Below are 23,105 nucleotides of genomic sequence, written 5' to 3' on the forward strand. Positions count from 1 at the left end.
ATAATACTATATGGTATTCAAAGTAGAATTCGCGTTAGGCACAAGGAATATATATTTTTTTTCAACAAAAGTGGTTTGACACAATATGTATATTAATACTACCTACCTACCACATATTTTAATTAAGTTAATATATGCATACAGTATATCTATTATTATAAGAATTAAGATTAATTAGTAATTCATTTATATAAGAATAATATTAAGTTTAATTAAAAATGTAATTATAATTTTAAAAAAAATGGCCGAATCACATTATTTATATGTCGGTTAGTTTTTAGATAACATTTTTAATTTATCTATCACCTCGACTTAATTGTAAAATATCATAGTAAAATATGATATAATTTTTAAATTATAAGTTTCTTTTGGATGTATGGCATATAGTCTTATAGTCTTATAGTCTATTCAAAAGCTTCTGCTTGACGCATTTTATGACAAAAATCATACTCAGATGCGTATTTAGTTCAAATTTTAAGTGTATTGGGCGAGGCTTTCATATATATTGTATTACATTATAGCTAACGGTTTAAAAATATTTTTCTTTACATTGTCTATATTTTACAATTGCATTATTGCGCGTTACAACACTGCAATTATTATATATGATCACACCTTCACTTTCAGAAAGCTATGCATTCCAGTACTATATTTTTATAATTCCGATCGATTTATATTGTAACGTCATAGGTATTTTATTATTTTATTGGACAATTTACATTATTTATGAGTGGTTGCACGTAATTATTATACACGTTTATAAACTCACGACATCCCGTGTTCCGCTGGCCCTCCCAACTGTGATTATTGCTGGGGGGTGATAATTTCAAACCCAAAGTTATAATGGTCAACCGGAAACTATGAATACGTGATTGTGTACTGGGCCATCGAAAATCAACAACCGATATATTTATTATTATTTTTATTACGTGTAAGTCGGAAATGCCGAAATATGGTATAAGTACGTTTAATTATACAATAAAAAAATTTGAATTGTACACACGTGCTGTGTATAATCGTCGCTCCACACAGGTGTCATACTAATTGAATACAAGCAATTGTTATGCGTAATGACGAAAGATCAATAAATTCTATATACGTCTCGAGGATTGATATTTGAATAATATCATATTTGAATTCACATTTTATTGAGATTGTTGTAGTTTAATAAAATCCTATTTTTTTGTTTTGGTCTTTAATGTTATAATGAGAATTGTCAGTTAAAACATACGGATTTTACCATCAGAAATATTTTTCCAAACATCGTCCACTGTGGCCTTATTAATTATTATTTACTTTACACATAAAATCCAATGACAGGCGTAAAATCAATACCACGTTTTGAAATACGAGTTTGACGTTTTTAAACCTAAAAGCTAAAACACTTTTTTGATAATATATAGTAAAATAAAAAAAACAAGTTTCATTTACCCGTTCTATACAGTACTTTAATGGTCTGGTGTGTGATAGGTTGGTACAATATATTACAAAGAATAATCGAAAATCGTGTTTTATGCTTCTATAAATGTGGTTTTCTACTTAGACGAATAACGAAATTTATGACTGAATAATGATAATTAGTTTTGTGAACATATAGTCCTTCCATATAATTTATTTATAAAAGTAAGTAACATATACTTATTTTTATGTACATTTTCTAATTACCATATTGTTAGAATATTAATATATACCCATCATTAATATTAATTTTTAATATTTGGAAATGTTTTAAAATTACTAAGTGGTATGTGGTTATTAAAATTATTTTTTATTATATTTAAATAAAATTGTATGTTTTTGAAAAGGCTCTTTCTATTTATCACTTTCGCAGAATGATCCAATGTCGGGTAGAGCTTGAATGAGTGACTTAATATTTAAAATCTAGTTTTTTTTTGATAGGAATAATATTTTATGAGGTAATTTTATACTCAATTTAAATGATTTTTTTTTTTTAGACAGAAATACCTTTAAAACATTTGTATTGTTAAGTTTTTCTATTCATGTATTTTTAATTTAAAATGTAGTGCATACCCAATTTAATAATTAGGTACAGAAGGCACACAGTGAATGTTCATTTTGTACGTTCTGAGTTTTTTTAATTAGGTACCCACCCAAAAGTATATTTTAAATGTTTAACTTAGATTTTTATCGTTGAAATAAGAAAAAAATTGTTTATTTGTATGAGAGGAGTTCAACAATAAATAAAGTTTACCTGTATTAAAAAAAATATTAGGATTAAATTGTAAAATTAATCTTATGTTTAAAATAAAGTATTAAAAACTCAAACGGCTTATCTTGATTGAGTTTTTTATTAACAAATTTATTCACGGAAAATTAAATTAATTTTAAATACAAGAAATAAATACATTTTTTTAACCAGAAATGTTCGTATTGAGTTCATTTAACTGTATTATTCAATCAAGTATACATCATTAAATAACCTAAACGAGACATATTAATAATAAAAAAAACATTAATTTCATACTTGTCAGTACAAAATGTGTGCTGTCCTATTATAAATTGTGTAATATACGTATAATATAAAACAATATGAACCAATATAGACACAGATCTATTTAACAACAGCAGTATTTAATAGACATTATTACAAGAGAATATTAAATACTTTAAGTATTTGTTACAGATATTTGCTTTGGGTATCATTTAGTTGGGTCGTAAAAATAATAACAATAATAACTGTGTCTGGAGTAATCCATTTATCCATCCAGGATACATTAAAAGATTAAAAATATTATTATTACCGTTACGAAAATCTTGTATTGTTAATAGAATATAAATCTTCAAAATACACACATGCACACACACCTCTAAGATATTAATATAGAGGGAGAGACGAGAAACTTTTGTAAAATCAATTTTCGATCATTTTTCGATACATGCGAGGGCCGCCCCCTTCTTTTAAAACCGAACATGTTTTCAATGTTCCAGGCTTTCTTGGGGGTCTAATGATATATATTTAAACATTTATATAATATGTATTTCCAGGTTTTATTCTACATTCTCGTATTCCTATTAATCTTCGTTTTCCTGTGTAATAACCGATACGTATACTATTATTATTATTATGATTATTAACGAGCACTGGTAGTGTTTGTCCGGATTTGATCGATTTCTCTATTAGCCCGCACATGAGTTATCGTGTACCAACTCGCACCGGTTTTTTTTTCTGTTAACTTAAGGTACATACATTGAGTATTTTTATATGTATGAATTCCTTTGGGTTTAAAACTCGTACCGGGTTTTGGTGACAAATGAATAACCTGCAGACCTCATCCACTCACACTCCACCTAATCGGCCCATCATCTCGACCCATCGCATCGGTGAGAGTATAATAGTATTCGAGATCTGCCTGATATGGTGGCCAGCGGGGAAACGGTCAAAAAATAATTACTGTCGTGTAATAATTAAACACGTGCAGTCAAAATAGAGTTGTACGACGTATACAAGAGGCGGTTTACAGAATTTACATAATCTACGACCACGGTGGAATTCTAGAATATTGTGTATGTGTTGTTGGGAGGACAGAACATGGATTTTTATTCAAATTAACCGAACGAACGTCGGTGGTTGAAGCGAAAAAAATCTAGGAAATTTGTTAAACAAGACGTGTGCCAAGCAATCGTTTCGGTTTTTTTAACCTTGTAAAATCAATTGAACCTGCATAGGGATTAAACCATTAATTTAAAATAAAATAATCCTTAGTTGAAATAAAGTTATTGTGTAACATATAATATTATAATACAACTTTTCGATTTAGACAACACTGCTGGTAGTTATATTTATTTAGTTGGTAATTTATTGCTTCGTTTTGAAACAAATATTTATTTTATTATTTGAGTTTAAAAAATCGAATCCATTTGCATAGATATACGTATTGTGTATTAATTTTTTTTAATGAGCCTTGTTGTAGTTATACTAATAATAAGGTTCCTTACTTTAGGAATGAAGGAACTAGTAAAGTCTTATTTTAAATCTTTGTTTATTGCTATGTATACAAATATTTTAGAATACGTACTAAAGTTGTAAGAAAATGGATTAGGTACCAAATATTTATTTTTGTTTTTGAAGAAGACACGAAATACATCCACCCTTTGTCACTATAATACAGGCTGAGAACGAAATCTATTTAAAGAAGTCGAAACATTCATTACAGTATAGCTGTGTAGTAATGCTGTCATTTTTATTCTTCTTCGTTTTGTGAATATAATTTTACGAGAAAACTATACTATTCGTGGAAATATTATTAACAAATATAGTATACAATTTAAATATTTTCAAAGACTGAAATCTATTTATAACTTTTTGTTAGTATTTACTACACATATAAAATATTTAATATGATATAAAAATCATGTATTCACTTTATTTCTTAAAAAATGTAATATGATTTATGTATATATATTATCTTTGTTTTTGATAAATCGTGTTTCAAATTTGTTGTTTAATTTCGGATTTTGATTATAATATAAAATATTATTGAAATATTATTCAGTCTCATATTTAATTTATTTAATTGATATTATTTTATTTATCGTCTACAATATTAATTATATCTATCTAATTTTGTCCGAAACAGTTAATTGCATTCGGGAAAAACAACACCGCATAGCGATCCGGTCAATTAAATAGACAATCATTAATATAGATGTTTAATCAAAAAAATTAAATCGATATAGGTAATACATTGGTCTGAGGAGGTTTATATGTTAAATCCATTACCAACAGAATTGGATTTATTATGTTTTGTTCGTGTACTCGTTGCATAAATCTGTAAAACAATAATTTCCCCAACGGCTACAGTAGTTACGTATATTATGTATAGGTATATATGAAATATATACCTATCATATACTCGCCCTCGCAAACACGAAGACCACCACAACAGTCGTATCCGAGAGTCTAATTAACTTGTAGAAAAGTTTTCAAAATAACAATATTATAAATAAATATTGGACACTTGTAAATAATTACTGGTTGTAGCCACCGACTACGATATGTCTTATGGTGATTGAGTCGTGTGTTATTTTTTCTTCTCTCTTACATATATAATAATAATATATATAATGGGTGGCATTTGTGTGTGTGTGTGTGTACATTGGCTTGTTGTGCGATTACCCAAACGGATAACCATTATTAACTGTATTTACGTGGGCGTGGCAGCCGAGTGCTTTATCGGAAATGTAAAATTATAAGTCTCGCAAAACAACTGAAAAAAAAACGAAGAGAAAAAGTCATGTTAACTTCTCGGATATCTTAATGGAAGGTCAGTTTGTGTGGGAATTTTGTTTTGGATGTATACATAATATAATCGTGTCGTCTAAGTCTCCGTTATATAAAATAATGTAATTTTTGTCTCGGTCATCGAGTAAAAAAAAATTAAAATACATTGATATTCGAGTTCATATATATAATGTTTATTCTTTCAATAAGAAATCCCCCACGATGTGTTAGTATGACAATATTTACAATCGTCTCAGTTAACAGGACACAAAAAGAAAATTATATTTACCATCCTCGGTGGCTCGGTTATTGACGAACAAAATAATAATAATAATAATAATCATACATGATAATATTATATAATGTATGCAATTTATGAATAATTAATAATGATTAATACATACAAGTTTAACATGAATTTACAATTTCGGTAAATAGTGTATGTTAGTTATTTAAGATTTTAAGATACAATTTAGTATTTATTTAACCAACTAAAAAATGAATGTTTAAGTGGTGGATCAATTTTATTGCACTCTACATAAACTCACTTTTTATTTTAAATATTAATATTAAAAACAAAGAACACATATATTATCTGTAACTCTCCACTATGGCACAATATTATTAATAGATACATTTTGTTTATAGAAGCAGCGTGTATATAGTTTTCATTTTAATTAATTGTTTTCTAAAAGATTTTTCGTATACTCAACTTAATTATGTTTATTATTGTACACTTGAATAGTCAAATTATTATTTATTCAAATGTTGGAAACTTAAAAAACATATTTATTGTTTCATAAATATTATATTATTACCTATTAAAATAATTTATTTACATTACACAATAATGTTCTTATAAAATCGTTAAATATTATACTGCATGAAATATCATTTATCATGTCCGGCCACACATATGAACATGGTTATTGGCCTGAATTCAAGGGGAGTACAGCTGAATACAGCTGAGATTTCGGAAGCACTCGAAATGTGCGCACAGTCGAACTGCGGCAGTTCCGATGAGTGAATCTTAAAATACGCTTACGCCTTATTACCCTTCCGGTCAAGACCCCGGATGTGAACGTCGGCAGAGCGAACCCTCTGATGTTATTCTCACTTTTCACAACAGTTATTTTTACATAATATACATCTATATGATGTATCCATTATATTATATAATAAATCACCGGCTCGGGCAGTCAGTGTTCTGAAAAATCGCCGCCTCTCCGCACGAGCCCGGTTTTGCGCGTCGCAATAATTTTCCTCTTCGCGTCTCTATATCTATATAATATAATAATATTATATACATATATTATTATTATTATTATTATCCCGTCGGACATCTCTATCTACTGGACCACTTGTACGTGTATTATATACGCACATGGTATTATACTGCACACGGTCGTTATGTGTTATTAAGTCACGTATATAGGTACATATATTATCGTTTTACACACACTCACAAACGGCGGCGTCGTCGTCAGTCGTGACCAGTTTCGAACACGTAAAGCAAAATCCGCGAACGCTTGTCAATTATTTACTTTGAGTTGTATCCGTTCCGCCACATGCGTGTCATAGTTCAATATGTTTTATCCCGGCGAACATATAATATTATTATATTCCTATCATATATAGATATGTAGGTGATCGAAGTCACGGTAATAATGATAATAATAATAATAATATATAACGTCGTTGCAGGACACGGGGTGAAATATAATATATTACGCCAGGTCTACAGATTCTAGTTTTTGTCTAGTTTCTGTTTTTAAAAACAATTTGGTCCCGTCAGTGTTGAGAAAAGTTGAGTAAATGTTTTGTCTCGTTTTTTTGTCCTATGTAGACTCAATGCCGTACTCAATGTATCCTAGAGTCTTGGGAGTAATCCGTCTTACGCATGTACCTATAGACAGCTGTATATAATCTATATTATATTATATTTATTATCAACTGAACAATTCTTCGGTGACAAAAATACGGTGAAACCAAATTATTATTGTCATCGGATGTGATTGGACTACACCGTTTAGTAATTTAACATTTCATATAATATGTAAGTACAAAATCTAAGTCACTGTTGTTTATACAACTGAGGCTCGGGCAGAGAGATCGTAGGTTTATTATTGCTGCAATACTACACAATCGAACTGAAAAAAAATAATAAGTTGACTTCATGTACACGTATTCGTATACCAGCAATTCGTTTAAACTCTGAGGATGTACGCACGGTTTTAACCTCATTTCCAAACGCGAAGGAAGAGAAAGGAGATAAATGTACTTAACGCTCCTGACGCTCCTGGAATAGGTATATATAATGTAGAAGATTAAAAGGAGAACAATTCCAGCGCACATATTATTTTAAATGTCACACAAAATACCTATGTCGTATATTATATATTATTATGGTTGGCTATACACACTTTGTGTAAACGTTATAATATGAATATGGTTCCGTCGTGTCATGAAAAAAACGTCGTTTTTGGGAAAACAAAAATAGGCGTACGAAAAACAGAATTTCTAACACTGCACCGGCCTGCATTACTGTGGAAGAGGACTGATATTCGTACGGTTTCATTGCAGTTGACCCCCCTCCTCAAAACACAAACACTCGCACATGTAGCAGGTGCTATCGACGTGCCAACAAAAAAACGGTCTGAGTATTATTTTAAAAATATATAGAAACCAGTGCGCGTGACGCCATCGCGCTGCTGCAGTGACTACTATTATAATATAATATTATTAATTATTATATTATGTATATGCGTTGGACTGCAAAAATGAAACCCAACATCTGTCTAAAAAGATATTTCGATATGTTAACGCTTATATAATATGATTATGTTATTATTTATTTACGGTTTGTTATGAAAAAATGTAATTTATTAAATGATTAACCGTGGTCGGTATATAATATAAATACACGCTATTCGACCTACCTCAGTGTACGTTTCCGTAAATTCTCTTTCTATAAATTATATAAATATATATATATTATATACCTACATATATAATATATAGCACGTACTTACTGCACAGCGACATCGCTAAAATTATACTATCAATAAATCTTCCGAGCTGCAGAAAAATATTATGATGTTTTATGCGCTGTTTTGAATAAAATCGCGCGTTTACATATTATTATTCATATACACACATAACACATGTAAATTATTTTCGGTGGGTTGGAGAGGTTTTTTTTTTTTACACATTTATTACCGTAATAAATCGATTCGTACTTGAGTCGGTTTCGGTTGTACGACTTACGGACGTACCTATATATATAATTGTCGTGTTCTCTGCAGTATGTTGGGCTCTCTTGGAATAGGTCAAGCAACACTCATGTAAAATACTGAGCTCGAAAAATGTCTAACGTCCGCTGTGGGAAAATATAGGTATTGTATATTTGTATCCATTATCAAATTACGGTCGACCCGATGGGTTCGATAAAATTACTTTCGCCGTTAATCCTAATCCTAATCCTCTTGGCTGGATATTATGTCGCATCGTCCCGACCGAGGTCATCCACACGAGCAGCTCAGGATGTTAGATATATAATTATAGTTGTATAGGTATACTCTAGAATATAGTGTATGATTTGTGGCGTCACGCTAGACCACGTCTGGGTCTCCGAAGACCTTTCCGTAACCGCGTTACCGGTTGATTATCAGTATATTGTTATCAATAATAACAATAACACTGTGAACGCGCTCGGTGACTCGGAAGTACAAAATTTACTTTTCCCGATAAATGTCCACTATTTTAATGCATCTATGACATTATGAACGGGTCACCGGCCACAGAAACAATTTATCGTAATACGAGCTCACGTTACCTCGTTCTGATATTGTACTTAAGAGAACATGTAATATTATAGTACTACTATACCTATTTTATTATATACCTACTCGCGTGAATATATTATTACTAAACCGTAACAGTTTTTTATTTTTCGTTCGTATATTATATATGTATCTATGTATGTATATATATGCCAGCCTTACAAACAATAACAGCGTTATATTTAAGTGTACCAAATCAATGTAAAGAGTAAACACTGCCAATGGCGAGAGTCGCGGGTGAAAATATACCGGAAATAATGGTTGATGGTGTAAACCCGATGTTAATCAATAATCCCTATTTCCATACATCTATAATATGTATAATATATACATATTATTATATATATATTATATATATATATAAGCGTCCATTGTTTATATTTTATATTTACAGCCAAGTTATAAACACTAAAAGTACAACTATTTTTTTTATGGTAGGTAAGGTACTTAACTAAAATTTTTATTGTCATTTGGACAGTAGGCGTCTCATGGGATTATAATGGGAAATAATACGCTGTGTACGTTAAAACGCTATCGTATATCTTTACGACTAAAAAATATTGTCATAAAATGTCACAAAACTATTTACATAAGTTTTTCAAATGATTATCTGAAAATAAAAATCATCTATACTAACATGTGTATATCATATAATATTTACTCACCGTATACATTATTGTCTTTATTTCTTTTAAAAATACTTGAAGGTGCGTGTAAGTAAGAACCAGATGATATAGTGAACGAAAGGACTTTTATACATTATCGTGAGTATATCGAGTGCTAGTGGTTGATGTGTGTAGATACCATGACGAACTAGGAGAAATAAACGAAAGATCTATTCTAAAACGTCGTTAAAGGATAAAGTGTGAGAGTAAAAACCCTAATCATCCGACCGAAACTATGAGTTTCGGAAATTGTTTTTTTTTTTTTTAATGGAATTCTAAAAGAAATTGGGTTGAATGGAATAAACAAAATGTGATGATAAGTTGAGTTAATGGATTTCGATTATTTTACGTTGTGTATATTCAGTCAATTATGGTAATATGTTATAATATACGTTCATTTTACACTTGTTTGAGTGTAATTTTTTCTTTTAAAAAAACGTACCATGTGTTTGGGGTTTAGATAAAATTATTATTATCAGTGGTAACGTATTCTTATAATTGTGTAACTATGATTTGTTTATTATGCATTTTCAATCATTTTTTTTAAAAATATATATATTAAAATCTATCGTATTAACTATTTGTTATAGCATTGTAATCAGTAATATTATTTGTTTATACTGCGATTTAAAAAGTTTAAAAATCAATAGAGTGCATATTATACCATTTATCATTATTTATCTTATTGGATTTTGTTCTTACATATGAGGCGGTATTATAAATCATATAATGGTTCGTACAGAAAAGGGTGATATTTTTATGAAGTGCAAATGAAATATAATGAAAAAAAACGTGTGGAATATGTTGACTGAATAGTTTGGTTCTTTTTTTTATTATTATTCATTTTTTGCTCTCCACTAACACGACAGTATATATATATATAGTACCTATATAGACAAACGGCCGATATATGGTATGAAATATTTCCCGAACGTGTTCGAAAACTGCTTTCCTTTGGGTAATATTCTAATTTTTTCCTACATAACACCATAAAAACCTTACAACAATCCTCCGACATTCTTTTATCGTCGGTTCGGTATATTTCTTTGCGTACAATACACGGATTTCAAGCTCAGCATTATCCATTATTATTTGTGAAGTTATTTTTTTTTTAAACGGATCGCATACCTATATATAAATCTCGGTGGCACAAGATATGGTTGAAATTTGAATATGTGTATATTTTTCGGTTTTATCTTTGCCGAAAAACAACAAAAAAACGTCTGATAGTTATCTTGGATAACCGCAGTACCTATATATATTATATATGGTATATGATGTATAGGAATATTCGTTAGAAACTTTGTGTTTATACACACGCATACGACATGATAATATCAAATAATATTTGTTTAGATTTTCAAAATCAGTTTTATATACACTAGTTGTACGCATAAATGTATATGCCTATTAGATGATAATATATATTATATAATTTAAACGAAATCCTTGTTTCAGCCGGTTTCGGGTCATCGTCGGAAACGGGCGGCGGTGGTGGAGAAGTCGACGAGGGGTCGTATTTGCCGGGTGGCGACACTCTCATGCACCCGGTGACGGCGTCCAGTCTGGACGCTCCCGTCCAACTTCCGATATTTCTCGAAGAGCCGATGGACGCATACGTGATCAAAGGTAAACCAGCAGCGCTCACATGCAGGGTTGCGCACGCGCTGACTGTGCACTTCCGGTGCAACGGCGACCGGATCGAAGACTCTATGGGTCCCGTAGTCACCGACTTCGTGGACCCGCAGACCGGCGTCCGGAACGTGGAGGCAATCGTCAACGTCACCAGGAACCATGTGGAGGAGTATTTCGGAAAGCACAACTACCAGTGCCAGTGCGTGGCGTGGACTTCACGCGGCGAGATCATCAGCAGACCGGCCAACGTGGTCGTGGCTTGTGAGTACTACCATAATATTATAATATACTGCGCAGATATAACAATGTACTATAATTATATTGGTCAGGTCAGGCGTAGTTTTAGGTTAGGTCAGGTCGTTCGTTCCGGTGCACACGGACCACCTCCGACATACTATATGTAGGTAGGTAGAGGTTTGGTAGGTTTTATTTAACTCGAATCATAAATGCCTACGGCCATTTTCGGAGGCAATTCGAGTACACTAGGTGTATGGGTGCACTTGAATTGCCTCCCATAATAATATAATAGCCACAACTGAATATTACATCGTATTATCCGATCATAGATTATTTAACGATTTTCGCAACAGATACTGTACTAATTATATGGTTAGGTAAGACTAGAATACAATTTTTATTGATTTATTATTTGTTTGCTTATATTTTTTATGACAGTAACATTTATTTCAATTTAATCCATTGAAGGATCAATTTATATATCATATAATCCATAATAAACTATAGGCAATTCGAATCACGCAAAAATAAAATAATATATTTATGGGAGTCAAATAGCGGGTCAGACCGGAACACGAGTGTATAGGTTTCGTGAGCTTTCGCGGATCATTTTTGGACCGGAAATCGATGGAGCGTACGGCCTCTGCTGTGACACAAAATATATGTATATATACTTATAGGTTCCTATTGTATTCGTAGTAAGTATATACATATTATAATTAAGATTAATTCCCGCGCGTTCTGTTCATGTGTGTGTGTTTTTTGCTATGCATATTATAATATGATATTATGTCACTGTATAGTCACGGTTTTTTCAACCAATATACGATTACGAACCGTCAGGTTCGATTTCATATTATATTATGTTTTTGTTATTTATTACCTTTTATGGTCTCCCCGTCGTATAGCTTCGCAACCGCAATAATTATGACACGGACATGTACATTATGATTGTTTAAAATATGACTGGAATTTTTCGTTTTATCGAACTTTCCGTATACGCAAGTTGAAAGTATCTGGGTACGCGCCTATTATATATACCTATAACGGACGATATACGAGTTACTTGCTGGAATAATATTTTATACTGAAGCACGAAAAACGATATTTTTTTAGAAACGATTATAGCGCGTATAACATATTATACATAATATGTGCATTGCGCGTATCAAATAACTGCAAACATACATTTTATATAGTTTCGATTTGTTTTTATCGCGTGCGCACAAACGAGATGTATGTTCGCCGTAGTTCTCCTCAACAGATTGTCATGTCATATCGTACCGAAACTCGTGACTGCAAATCTCCGCAGACACGCGTACAGAAAGTATACGTATATAATAATATTATATTAGTATAATATACTCGTATAGGAGGTACCTACTATCGTCGAGTATATACCCTGCACAATGTAATAATAATATAATATAATATTATCAGTGAACACGGATTACTCGTCAAGACATATATACCTACCTATAGAATTATGATGCGAATGCTTTCTCTGCGCTGCCACGTGGGTATATCATGTTATATATATTATTGTAATAATATATTATGTGTTCTTTAACATGTACTAGGTATAATATATACGTACTATTTTCTTTTCGATTCTCGCATACAAAGGTTTTCGCGAAAGGATTACGCGTCAAAGGTCTTAACGCGCGACGCGGAGAAGCTTTATTATAAATGGATGAGGATATTTTTTTCCGCCGTACCCTCCTCTCTCCCCCCTCCAATCACACTTACCACCATTAATATCGATTGGTTTGTTAAAATGCGTCCATGAGAAAGTTTGCACCATTTGTTGTCGTCGTCGTCGCTTCACCTCCCCACCATACTGTCCGCAGCCAGCAGCCACCACCCGAAATCCGTTGAAAGCGATTTCCGAAACGAAAGACGAGTGTAGTCACAGCTGGTGTGTAATCTGCTTAAAAGTTAAGTCTTGTTTTCGTTCGCCTCCGTCGCGCGTACGCTGCGTATATTATAATACTAGTTGCTTGACACACACGCATAAAATATATAAATGTATAATATATTATAATATTATAGGTATGGGTATGTGTTCAAACACGTTACGGAAAACCACCGGCCGTTTAGACTTTTTCGCGGCACGTTGTTGTCATAAACGCAATCCGTGCGGTTTAATATTCGAGCATTATATTATGATACAATATATAGGAGGTATATAGGAACACTCATATTATACCGATTTACACGACATATATCGAAAACTTCGTGCCGTCCGGTTTCCAAACTGCATATAGATACCTAATACAAATCAACGATGACTGTTCCGTATAATGATAATATATTTCGTTTATGGTACTGTAAACGTCCGTACATAAAATACTCATTATTTAATCGTTAAACATAATATATAATAATATTACAATTAGTATGTACGAAACAGTATACGTATACAGTTTTCAATATCGTATACGGCACGAAATTCGTTAAATTACCCTTTTCGGTAATAATAATAATAATAATAATATATAATCGTCGACAGCGGCCTATAATAAGATGCGGTTAAATCGTGCGGAATACTAAGCGCCACTGTGACCAATCTTTGCATTATGATATTATTATTACGACGTCAAATATTATACGATACCGAAAGCCGCCGAAACGTTAACAATAATAATATCATCATAATAATAGTGCATGCTGGAAAAATATACGATTTTTTTTATACATATTTTATATTTCAACAATATCAGCAATAATAATAATTATTTCCACGAAGGCTGATCGTCCGTGTACAACTATACAAATAAAACAATAGTCATTGTCAAGCGCATAAAACACTGTCGTTAAGCCACGATCAGACGACGGTGATGAATACTTAATGAGAATAAATAAATAAAGAATCGAATAACAGCCGCTCGCAGTCGGTATCCTTCGCGGGTGTATATTATAATGAAAAACAATAAAACCGTGTTTGGTCCAATTAAAAATGAAAACTTTGCTCGCGACTTTAGACGCGACATGCCGGCGTTAACGGATCGTCGGAACGGCCTTTGTTTTATCCGAAACGAACTTTCTTCCGGCACACCCGCGGCCGACTCCACCATATATATATATTATATTCTAACGCCGCCGCCACTCATATCACTGGTCGACGTGAATCGACTGCGGCAGCGGCGGCGAGCCGGGCACGAGCCGACATTTGTTTTTCGTATAAATTTTATTATTTTTGCGGCCGATTAATGGCCGCATCGTTAGCGGTACAACTGAACTATTCCGATAACGGTTTTAATTACCATTTCCATACCCATCGTCCCGGGACGGTTTCTCTTCTTTACGACTCTCCGAAACTTTCGCCCGCGGCCGAGATTTATTGTTCTTTAAAATAAACCCAATAATATTTCTTCGGTTTTCGAGTAGTGGCGTTGGTATTTGCCGTTTTCCGTGAAATCATTTACGCACAACAAGAATATAATAATCATAATAATATGCTCTTCAGCCCTTATTGCAGATCTCTCCGGAAAATGGGGTGATAATGGTGAAAAAAAACTGACAGTTTTGACGTTGTATTTTTTCTGAATGCTCGCGGTGAATAAAGACGGCCGGAGTAATTCTTTTGGAATATTTTTTTCGCTCGCCAAAGCCTCAGTGTCTTTATTTTTAAATCTTATCTTATTTATTGTAGAATATAAAATATAACGTCGCATTATTCTTATTTTATGACAGGCGGACGATTGCTTACGATTTTAACTTGTTATTCGTCTTAAATTCGTACCTGTACAGTTACTTTCATACCTACTACCACTAGAATCGAATTTCGTTAGAAGAAGAAGGATAATTTTTTACTTTATATTAATTATATTTAATTATCTCAAACAATGAAACTCATTATCATAATGATACCATCATCAAATTTAAATAATATATATGTGTATGCGACACAATAGCTGTTTTCGCAAAACTCAATTACCTGAGCCCGTATTAACAATATATTTACCAAATTGCAGGTTTGTGCATTGAAAATATTAATTTAATTTAAAGGCATCAAATTCCTACCTTTGAGTTCATTTTATCGCCACTCGTTTCAACATTATTGTTTTTTAATTCAAACAAAAATTCATTTAACTGCTGTTTGTTCAAGTCTTTGTTGTTTTTTTATTTATAGTTTCATTAAAAAAATATACGTCACACAATATTTGTGTCCACTTTTATTCCGTTCAAAGACTCTAGGTACATATGAAATCTGATAGTACACATGTGCCAATCGAATCGTACCCATAAAACCTTGTGATGTGAATCACCCTTGTTTGTGAATCGTGATCAAGTGGTAGTTTGCGATTTGTCGAGTGTACACCTCGTATTTTGGCTGCCCTTACAGACGCAAATTAGACCGGCGATAATTTCGCAACGATTTGTGAATGTGTGAAGGGACCAACAGTTTTTGTCACGTACGTGTTCGTGCTTTTCGCGTGACAGTTGACATTTCTAGTATAAAGGATAAAAAAAAAAGAAAACCATAGAGTCAGTCGCAGCTGGACGCATTCGGTCCCTTTCAATAATCGTCGGGGTGTAGGAGGGTAAAAATTCGGCCACGTCAAAAGACCAGACCAGCGGGGTGCACTAATAACTAACCATAGACCTCATTTCCATCATAATGAATACGCGATCCCTGACATGACCGCGTGCTGCCTGCAGAAATCATTAGACGGTCAATGGTGGCAATAATAATAATTAGAGAATCGGCCCAATTACTACAAAGGTTTGAATTTTGTTGGTTAACCCCCTATTGGTCATACCATATAATATATTATTTACAAAACGCTTAGGTTCCTTTGCATTGTCATAAACACTCCAAAATCACTCATATTCAGTTACAAATGAATATGGCTAATACATAATAATATATACCTATTATCTATATTCAACAATTTTTTTACGTAATGATATGCGTTTTCGGACGTCTTTTATTGTTTGTACGTTGCGAAATCTTTAATACATATTTTATCCCCCAATTGCAAATCTCTAAAATGATAATAATATTTTTATTTTTATCTGTTTTCTTTGTTTGTTTGTTTATTTTTAAATATTCGCGTATTAACGTAGATCATTGCTACACCACAATATTTTCTGAAAATTTTAATGTAGGTACTATTATCTAGACCTGCAGTGGCAATATATTATTATAATATAGCCTCAACAACGGTATAATTGGGTGTAGGGTGTGAATTCATCACTATAACGGCGGTCTCTGTATAGAGACTAAGTAAATGTTGTGTTTATATAACATCACGGTTGACATACGTGTGCTCCCGTTTCCCCACACTCAGTGACGGTTATGGTATATTTTTTTTTCTCGTCGGGCCGATGAGTTATAGTTTTAAACATCGAAATCATGGGAATGTATTCACAGTAATTGTGGTAATAATTTCTTGGACAGTGAATAATATCTAATTAATAAACTCTAATTTTATGTTGTATCGAAAAATCAATTGGGAAAAGAAACTACCGTGTATTCAATAAAAAAAAATTAATGATTGAGTTTTGAAAATGTTTAAAGTGTTGACTTAACAAATATGCATACTTAAATTTACATATACATATACATATTATATACACATAATATACCTACCTTTAAACTTACACATTTGTTTATAAAACTAAATCGAGTAGATTGTAATTTTTTAGCAATATTGTTATATAACTTAAATAAAATTAAAAATAATACCAGTAATTTGGAAAGTGAAGAGAAATAAATAAACTAATAAATGTTATATAGTCAAATAAAAACTTTCAGTTATAATACAACATGTTCATTTAAATTGCTGTTATTAAAAATGGAATTGCAGAATATAAGAAAGTTGGCCAATAAAGCCAAATAAGCTAAAGTTAAGTCTATAATTTTCACAATTTAAACTTTGAGTTCTCCCGTAAAAATATCTGTATTATTTTAAACAATAGGTATTTTAGATAAATTCTATTATTTTTAAATGGCAATAACAGCCATAAGTTGGCATACGAATTATTTCTAATTATATTTGTGTAATTCTGTAAGAACTGTCAAAACTAAATATTTTTTAACAGAATATTGTGTTCCTTCGAATATTTGTTGAGATTAATTTTAAATATTATTTGGCAATGTTCGATTTTTTTCTTTCCTATAGTTGTTGGCTTCGTGACCAAACAAAACCAATAACAATAATAATTATTGTTTATACAAGCTGTCGTGCTGTGTATAAGATTCCCCGTCGAGCCCATGTAAGAACTTGGCTCATGTCTGAGTAGACAAGAGGTCGGACTGCGTGCCTTACGTTTTTATTTTGACAGTATTCTGATGTCCCACCGAGATATCCCATCACCGTCCAATTCTTAAATGCACTTTACATTATTTGTTTGTGTTTTTCAAAATTAATAATTTGTTTAAGAGTTTTTGACATATTAATTTCAGATATATTTTCATTATTGTAACTCTTTCTGCACCCTTAAACGCAAACAATGAATCGGAAAATTCGACTTTTGCATATGTCATTTTTTTTTTGTGTTACGGCCTTACAAGGGTGGACAATGTCATGTTAGCACATGTTCGACACGTGCCCAAAGAGGTTTTTATATAAAAAGGGGAGGGCGTCTGTATGTTAAGGGAGGCTTTTTACGTCAAAAAAACATCTAAAAGAATACGTCCTATATAAAATTTTGAAAACAATAGCTGACGAATCATTTGTATTGCATATGCGATACTAAAAATGACGTGTGACTAGCGGTATAAGGGGAGTAAAAGAAGAAGTAGTACGTAATGGTGGTGGTGCTTTTTGTTATGCAAAACTCCCTGAGCTTTCGAGAAAATTAATTTTGAAAGATTATTTCCGCTCTGGGAGTGGTGTCATACATTGTTAGAATGTCTGAAAAATTTGCTCTGAAAGAAAATATATGTACCTATATAGTGTATGACATATCATTCTTCAGTGCATTTAAGAATACCTAACAAAAATGAAATAATCTATACAGTAATTACAAAATATAATAATTCGTTTCATACAGACAATATTATAATTGATATATATATATAGACAGTGTCTCACTGCTTTTCTAATAATATTGTTAACGTACATTTATAGTATAATTAATGTATGTTAATAATTAATTTTCTATCTAGAATATCATTATTTGAATGAGTTCATCATTAGTATTGGGGATTAAGTATATTTTGGATTTTAAAGAAACGAAATAAGAGCCATTGTTGTTTGATATAATATAATGGGACAAAAGACTATTAGTATTACGCAAACTTAATACATTTAAATTTAAAGAACCAATTTTATATTAAATATTATGGAAACTCAATATACGAGTAGCTAAACTAAAATAAACAGTTATCTGTATTTAAATATTTAGTTGGTAAATATTTGACGATGATTATTTATCATTTAATCTTATAATATATGTTTTTTACGTAAGTATACCTATTCGTATATACTGTAATTTATTAATCAAACAATTACTTTTAATTCAAATGTATTTTATTTAACATGATTTTTTTTTGTTGTTTTCCCATTTAAACGAGTTTGAAGACGTCGAGATAAAGTGGTCGTGTTTTAAGCAGATAAGCAGAGCTGTCATTATCTTTGGCTAAGTCTAACTGTGTCTGACTGCTGTCAGATACAATAGCTAGGGTCCGTGTGTCTATTTCTTATACAGGGACGTGGTTTACCGTTAAGTTTGTCTTGAGCAAATGAAGTCACCGCTGCCTTCTAGTGGGATTTATTTGGGGTCAGTGTAGTGCAAGGAATTTATTGCTAGGCTTCTTTCCGGATTAGCTTTACACTTAAAAGGGTGGGAAAAACCCGTCTTCGTGTAACCAAAGAGCCCTCGTTATTAAGTCGGGCGAGATTTATTTTTTCAAAGGTCTTGAATAAAGAGTCATCTTACCGCCTAGGGTTGAACTTGTCTGGCATCGGCCTGTAAGAAAAAATGTATATAGGTAGTAGACACCTTATAAACGCTGCATATGGCGTATATAACGCACATAACCCCTTTGTGAAATCGTAAGAAACGCCACGGTGCAATTTATTCCCGCACACATCTAACGTATCTGATATACCATTTTAAACCGTTACAAACTTATATTACTGTGGGTAATAATAATTTATATCGAGTTCGTGAGTTCTTTATCCAAAGTTCAATAACATCATCACACTGCATTTTGAATATTATAGATATGGTATGAAATTAAAAAGAAAGTTCATCAACTATCGGTAATCATGTATCTATTATAGATATATTTAATAACATTATACTACTAACAATTAAAACCAACTTGATTGTAGGTTGAAATTTTTACCAATATACCTAATATAAGTATTACGAAATGTATATAAATTATTGACATTTTTGACCATTTTATTTTTAAGTGTATTCCGTGTTATAAGTTTACAATGTACGATTGTTGTCTAAAATTGTTTGAATCTGGACTCCAGGTAAGTTGAATGGTTAAAATAATCGTTTAAAATGTGAATAGGGCATCGTGGAACTTTATGCACACAAATTCGTGGCGAAAACAAACCGTCGAGGGTTTGATGTTTACATTGGCGAATCAATAAACTTGACTTTCCTTCTTTTCAACCGTGAAAAAAGAACAATAAATAAATTACAGAGAATAGGAAGTCTTTTATAATCATCGAACAAGTCTCTGTCTTGACGTTTTCTTATCATTCAGTTTTCTCAGTTCCTTTCATTTTCAAACAGATGAAAATCCTGTGTTAATTAAAAAAAAATAAAGTCGAATAAGTACTCTTTTAAATGATAAAAAAAATGAGGGATGGAAAAAAATTGAACAAAAATGTAATTAAAAACCTTTATCTGATCATATTCGCGTTTAATTAAATAACCAACTTTTTTCATCACAAAAGCTTTATCCAGTTAACTAGGTTGTGGTTTTGTTTCGTGGCCCGGAGGGGTCTCGCAAAACAAACCAGTGTTTCCATTTCCTCCGATAATGCGGGCGTGTAATATTAAATCTATGATTGATAGCTGGTTGTTAAATCAGTTTTTATTTTTAAACATCCTACTTAATGATCGGAGCATGAGGTTTATTTTTTTTATCCTTCGAGGTCCTTGCATGACCAATATAAGAATAAAAAAAAGTGGTAAATAAAACATGGCAGCTCTTATATGGAAATCGTGACCACCAGATGCACAAACTGTATTGGAAGCCCGTATACTACATGCGACCAATATTTTCTCGGTTCCACGTGCGTGTGTGTGCATTTGTGTGTGCGTGTATTTAAATGGCACCGATGTTTATGGTGCGGGTTTTCTGTGGTCATGCGACGATCTGTATGGTAATCGAGGATATGTAGACACGTATATTATAATAGTACAGTGACTTTGGGTTGGTGGTTTCGGTTCGATTGTGTCGAAGTTTGTGGCATGTTCATGAAAAACATGTTTCTTTAAGGATTTTTTTTCTTGTCTTTCTCGACATTTCAACTTTTTTATTCACGAGTTTGTTTTACAAAACTGTTCACTGTGTATTCGTAAATGTCAAACACAATACCATAGTATCTATATACGTTTATGATTAATGCTTTATAATTATTGTAGATGAACTGTTAGTCTTGAGGTTAATATTATAATTAATTAGTTTACTACACAACTTTTAACAATATTAATAATTTAAAAATATAGTATGGTGGTACAAATATTGAATGAACTATCGACGTTGAAAATGAGTCTTAAGTATGAAGAACAAAAAACTCAATTTAGACAACTTTATAATAGAAAACATTTTAGATTCATTACCTAGGTAGAATGTCTCCATTCTAAATGTGTTCATTATGTGTGTAGGTATATGTGTATGGCTAGTTAAAATAACTCATATAATGGTTAGTATTGTTCATAATGATAAGAATATATCCTATGTAACGGAAATGATTATTAAACGTAGGAATAAAATATGTATTCAACTCCTTATTAAATGTTTATTTCCAATCGCCTTAAAGCATATACCATTGTCTCTCGTCTATGATATGATCTTATAGAATATTTAAATTACATTGAAAAGTTGGTTAGTTGTAAACATTTAAGTACTAATTATTATTTTTTATTATTATTATTAGTGTAGGCTAATAAAGAATACTGTTATCTTGTGCTTATTCATTTGATCTTTGTTGTGTATAATATATGTTTCGTGTAAATTCAGTTGAGTAGTTAATTTGACTCATTAGAAATTATTCTGATTCTAGGTATAATAAATCGAAAAGTATACGTTAAATTTTTTTTCAATTATATAGCAACTAAGCGCAATGTTTTTTAATACCCGAACTGCTGTCATGTGCATGCTATCGATATTCTGAATATGAGCGTAGGATAAACATATTTTTTTAATGAAAACCATGCGAGATAGCAATGGCATTGCTATCTGTTATATTATACTATAACACATAATATTATACATATTGAAAATAAGCATTTTTGTGTGTATATATTTGTTCAGGGTTTGTGATTAGTCAGTTCGAAATGTATATAGGTAAAACGTACTTTTAATTTCAAAATTGACTATAGTCTCGATATAACCCCAAAAATTGAAACTCTTCTATATACAGAACCATGCATAACAAACAAATAATGGGTAAAATTATACAACGGTCCACCATACCTATTGTCCAGACGGCCGTTTTGCCACTGGATAAAGCATAATATTACGTTTCGAAATAATCAAAGTGAAATAACCTTCGATACAGTTCCGATTACCGCCTATTGGGTCTGTAAAAAAAAAATAATAACAATAATAATAATAGAGTATTCTCGCATTTTACATAATAAATGGAAATGGTAAAAAAAATTGTATCAAGGTACCAATTTGCTGATGAAAATAATGTAAATAAGTGAATTGTAAAAGCCCCAGTAATATCCGATTTCCAATGGATTTCAAAAATAGTTTTTCCGATGTTATTGAAAAGTTTCTAATTCCATTAATCGTCCTCCCCTCTGGGTTGGACCGCTGCGGACGCTATATAGTACTGCGCCGTATCGTGGTCAGATTACACGATCCGAATACAACGGTAATTTAATTCCAGCAATTCTATCCGACGGTTTTTATTAATCGATTTGAATTGTAGTTTTTAAACTTTGCTCATAAAACAGAACTGGTTCAATTCTAAAATACGCTGTATAACAGTTTATATACTATTATTTTTCGCTTTGTGCGTACTCTCTAAACTCGATTAAGATTATTTTTATTTTACCTATTTCATGACTAATTAATGTCTCGGTTTTTCATTATATACGGTTGTATTTCATTAGTTCGAGATCGTCAACTCTAAAATAATAAGCGTAGGCATAAACATTTTTTTATGGCAACCACCGTATTCGTTTTTATAACTTTTATAACATATGTGCCCGTGTAACGTGTTCATTAGTAAAATCATATGCACAAATTACGGAAACAACGGGTGGAAACCGTTTTTGGAACCGATATCATTCTGACGATGTGTTCCCCAGGGGGTCTATGGGTCGTTG

General features: G+C 31.7%; 1 protein-coding gene across 2 annotated transcripts in view; it reads left to right on the forward strand.

Moving 5' to 3' along the window:
• Positions 1 to 23,105, forward strand: part of LOC132939308 (netrin receptor UNC5B) — a 126,507-nt gene that overhangs the window by 25,608 nt on the left and 77,794 nt on the right. For both annotated transcript variants that reach the window (XM_061006399.1, XM_061006400.1), the window contains exon 3: positions 11,208 to 11,645. In XM_061006399.1, the coding sequence (XP_060862382.1) occupies positions 11,208 to 11,645 (438 nt within the window). The remainder of the gene's footprint in view (positions 1 to 11,207; positions 11,646 to 23,105) is intronic.

This window comes from Metopolophium dirhodum, chromosome 2 (genome assembly GCF_019925205.1).
Source record: "Metopolophium dirhodum isolate CAU chromosome 2, ASM1992520v1, whole genome shotgun sequence".
Taxonomy (NCBI): domain Eukaryota; kingdom Metazoa; phylum Arthropoda; class Insecta; order Hemiptera; family Aphididae; genus Metopolophium; species Metopolophium dirhodum.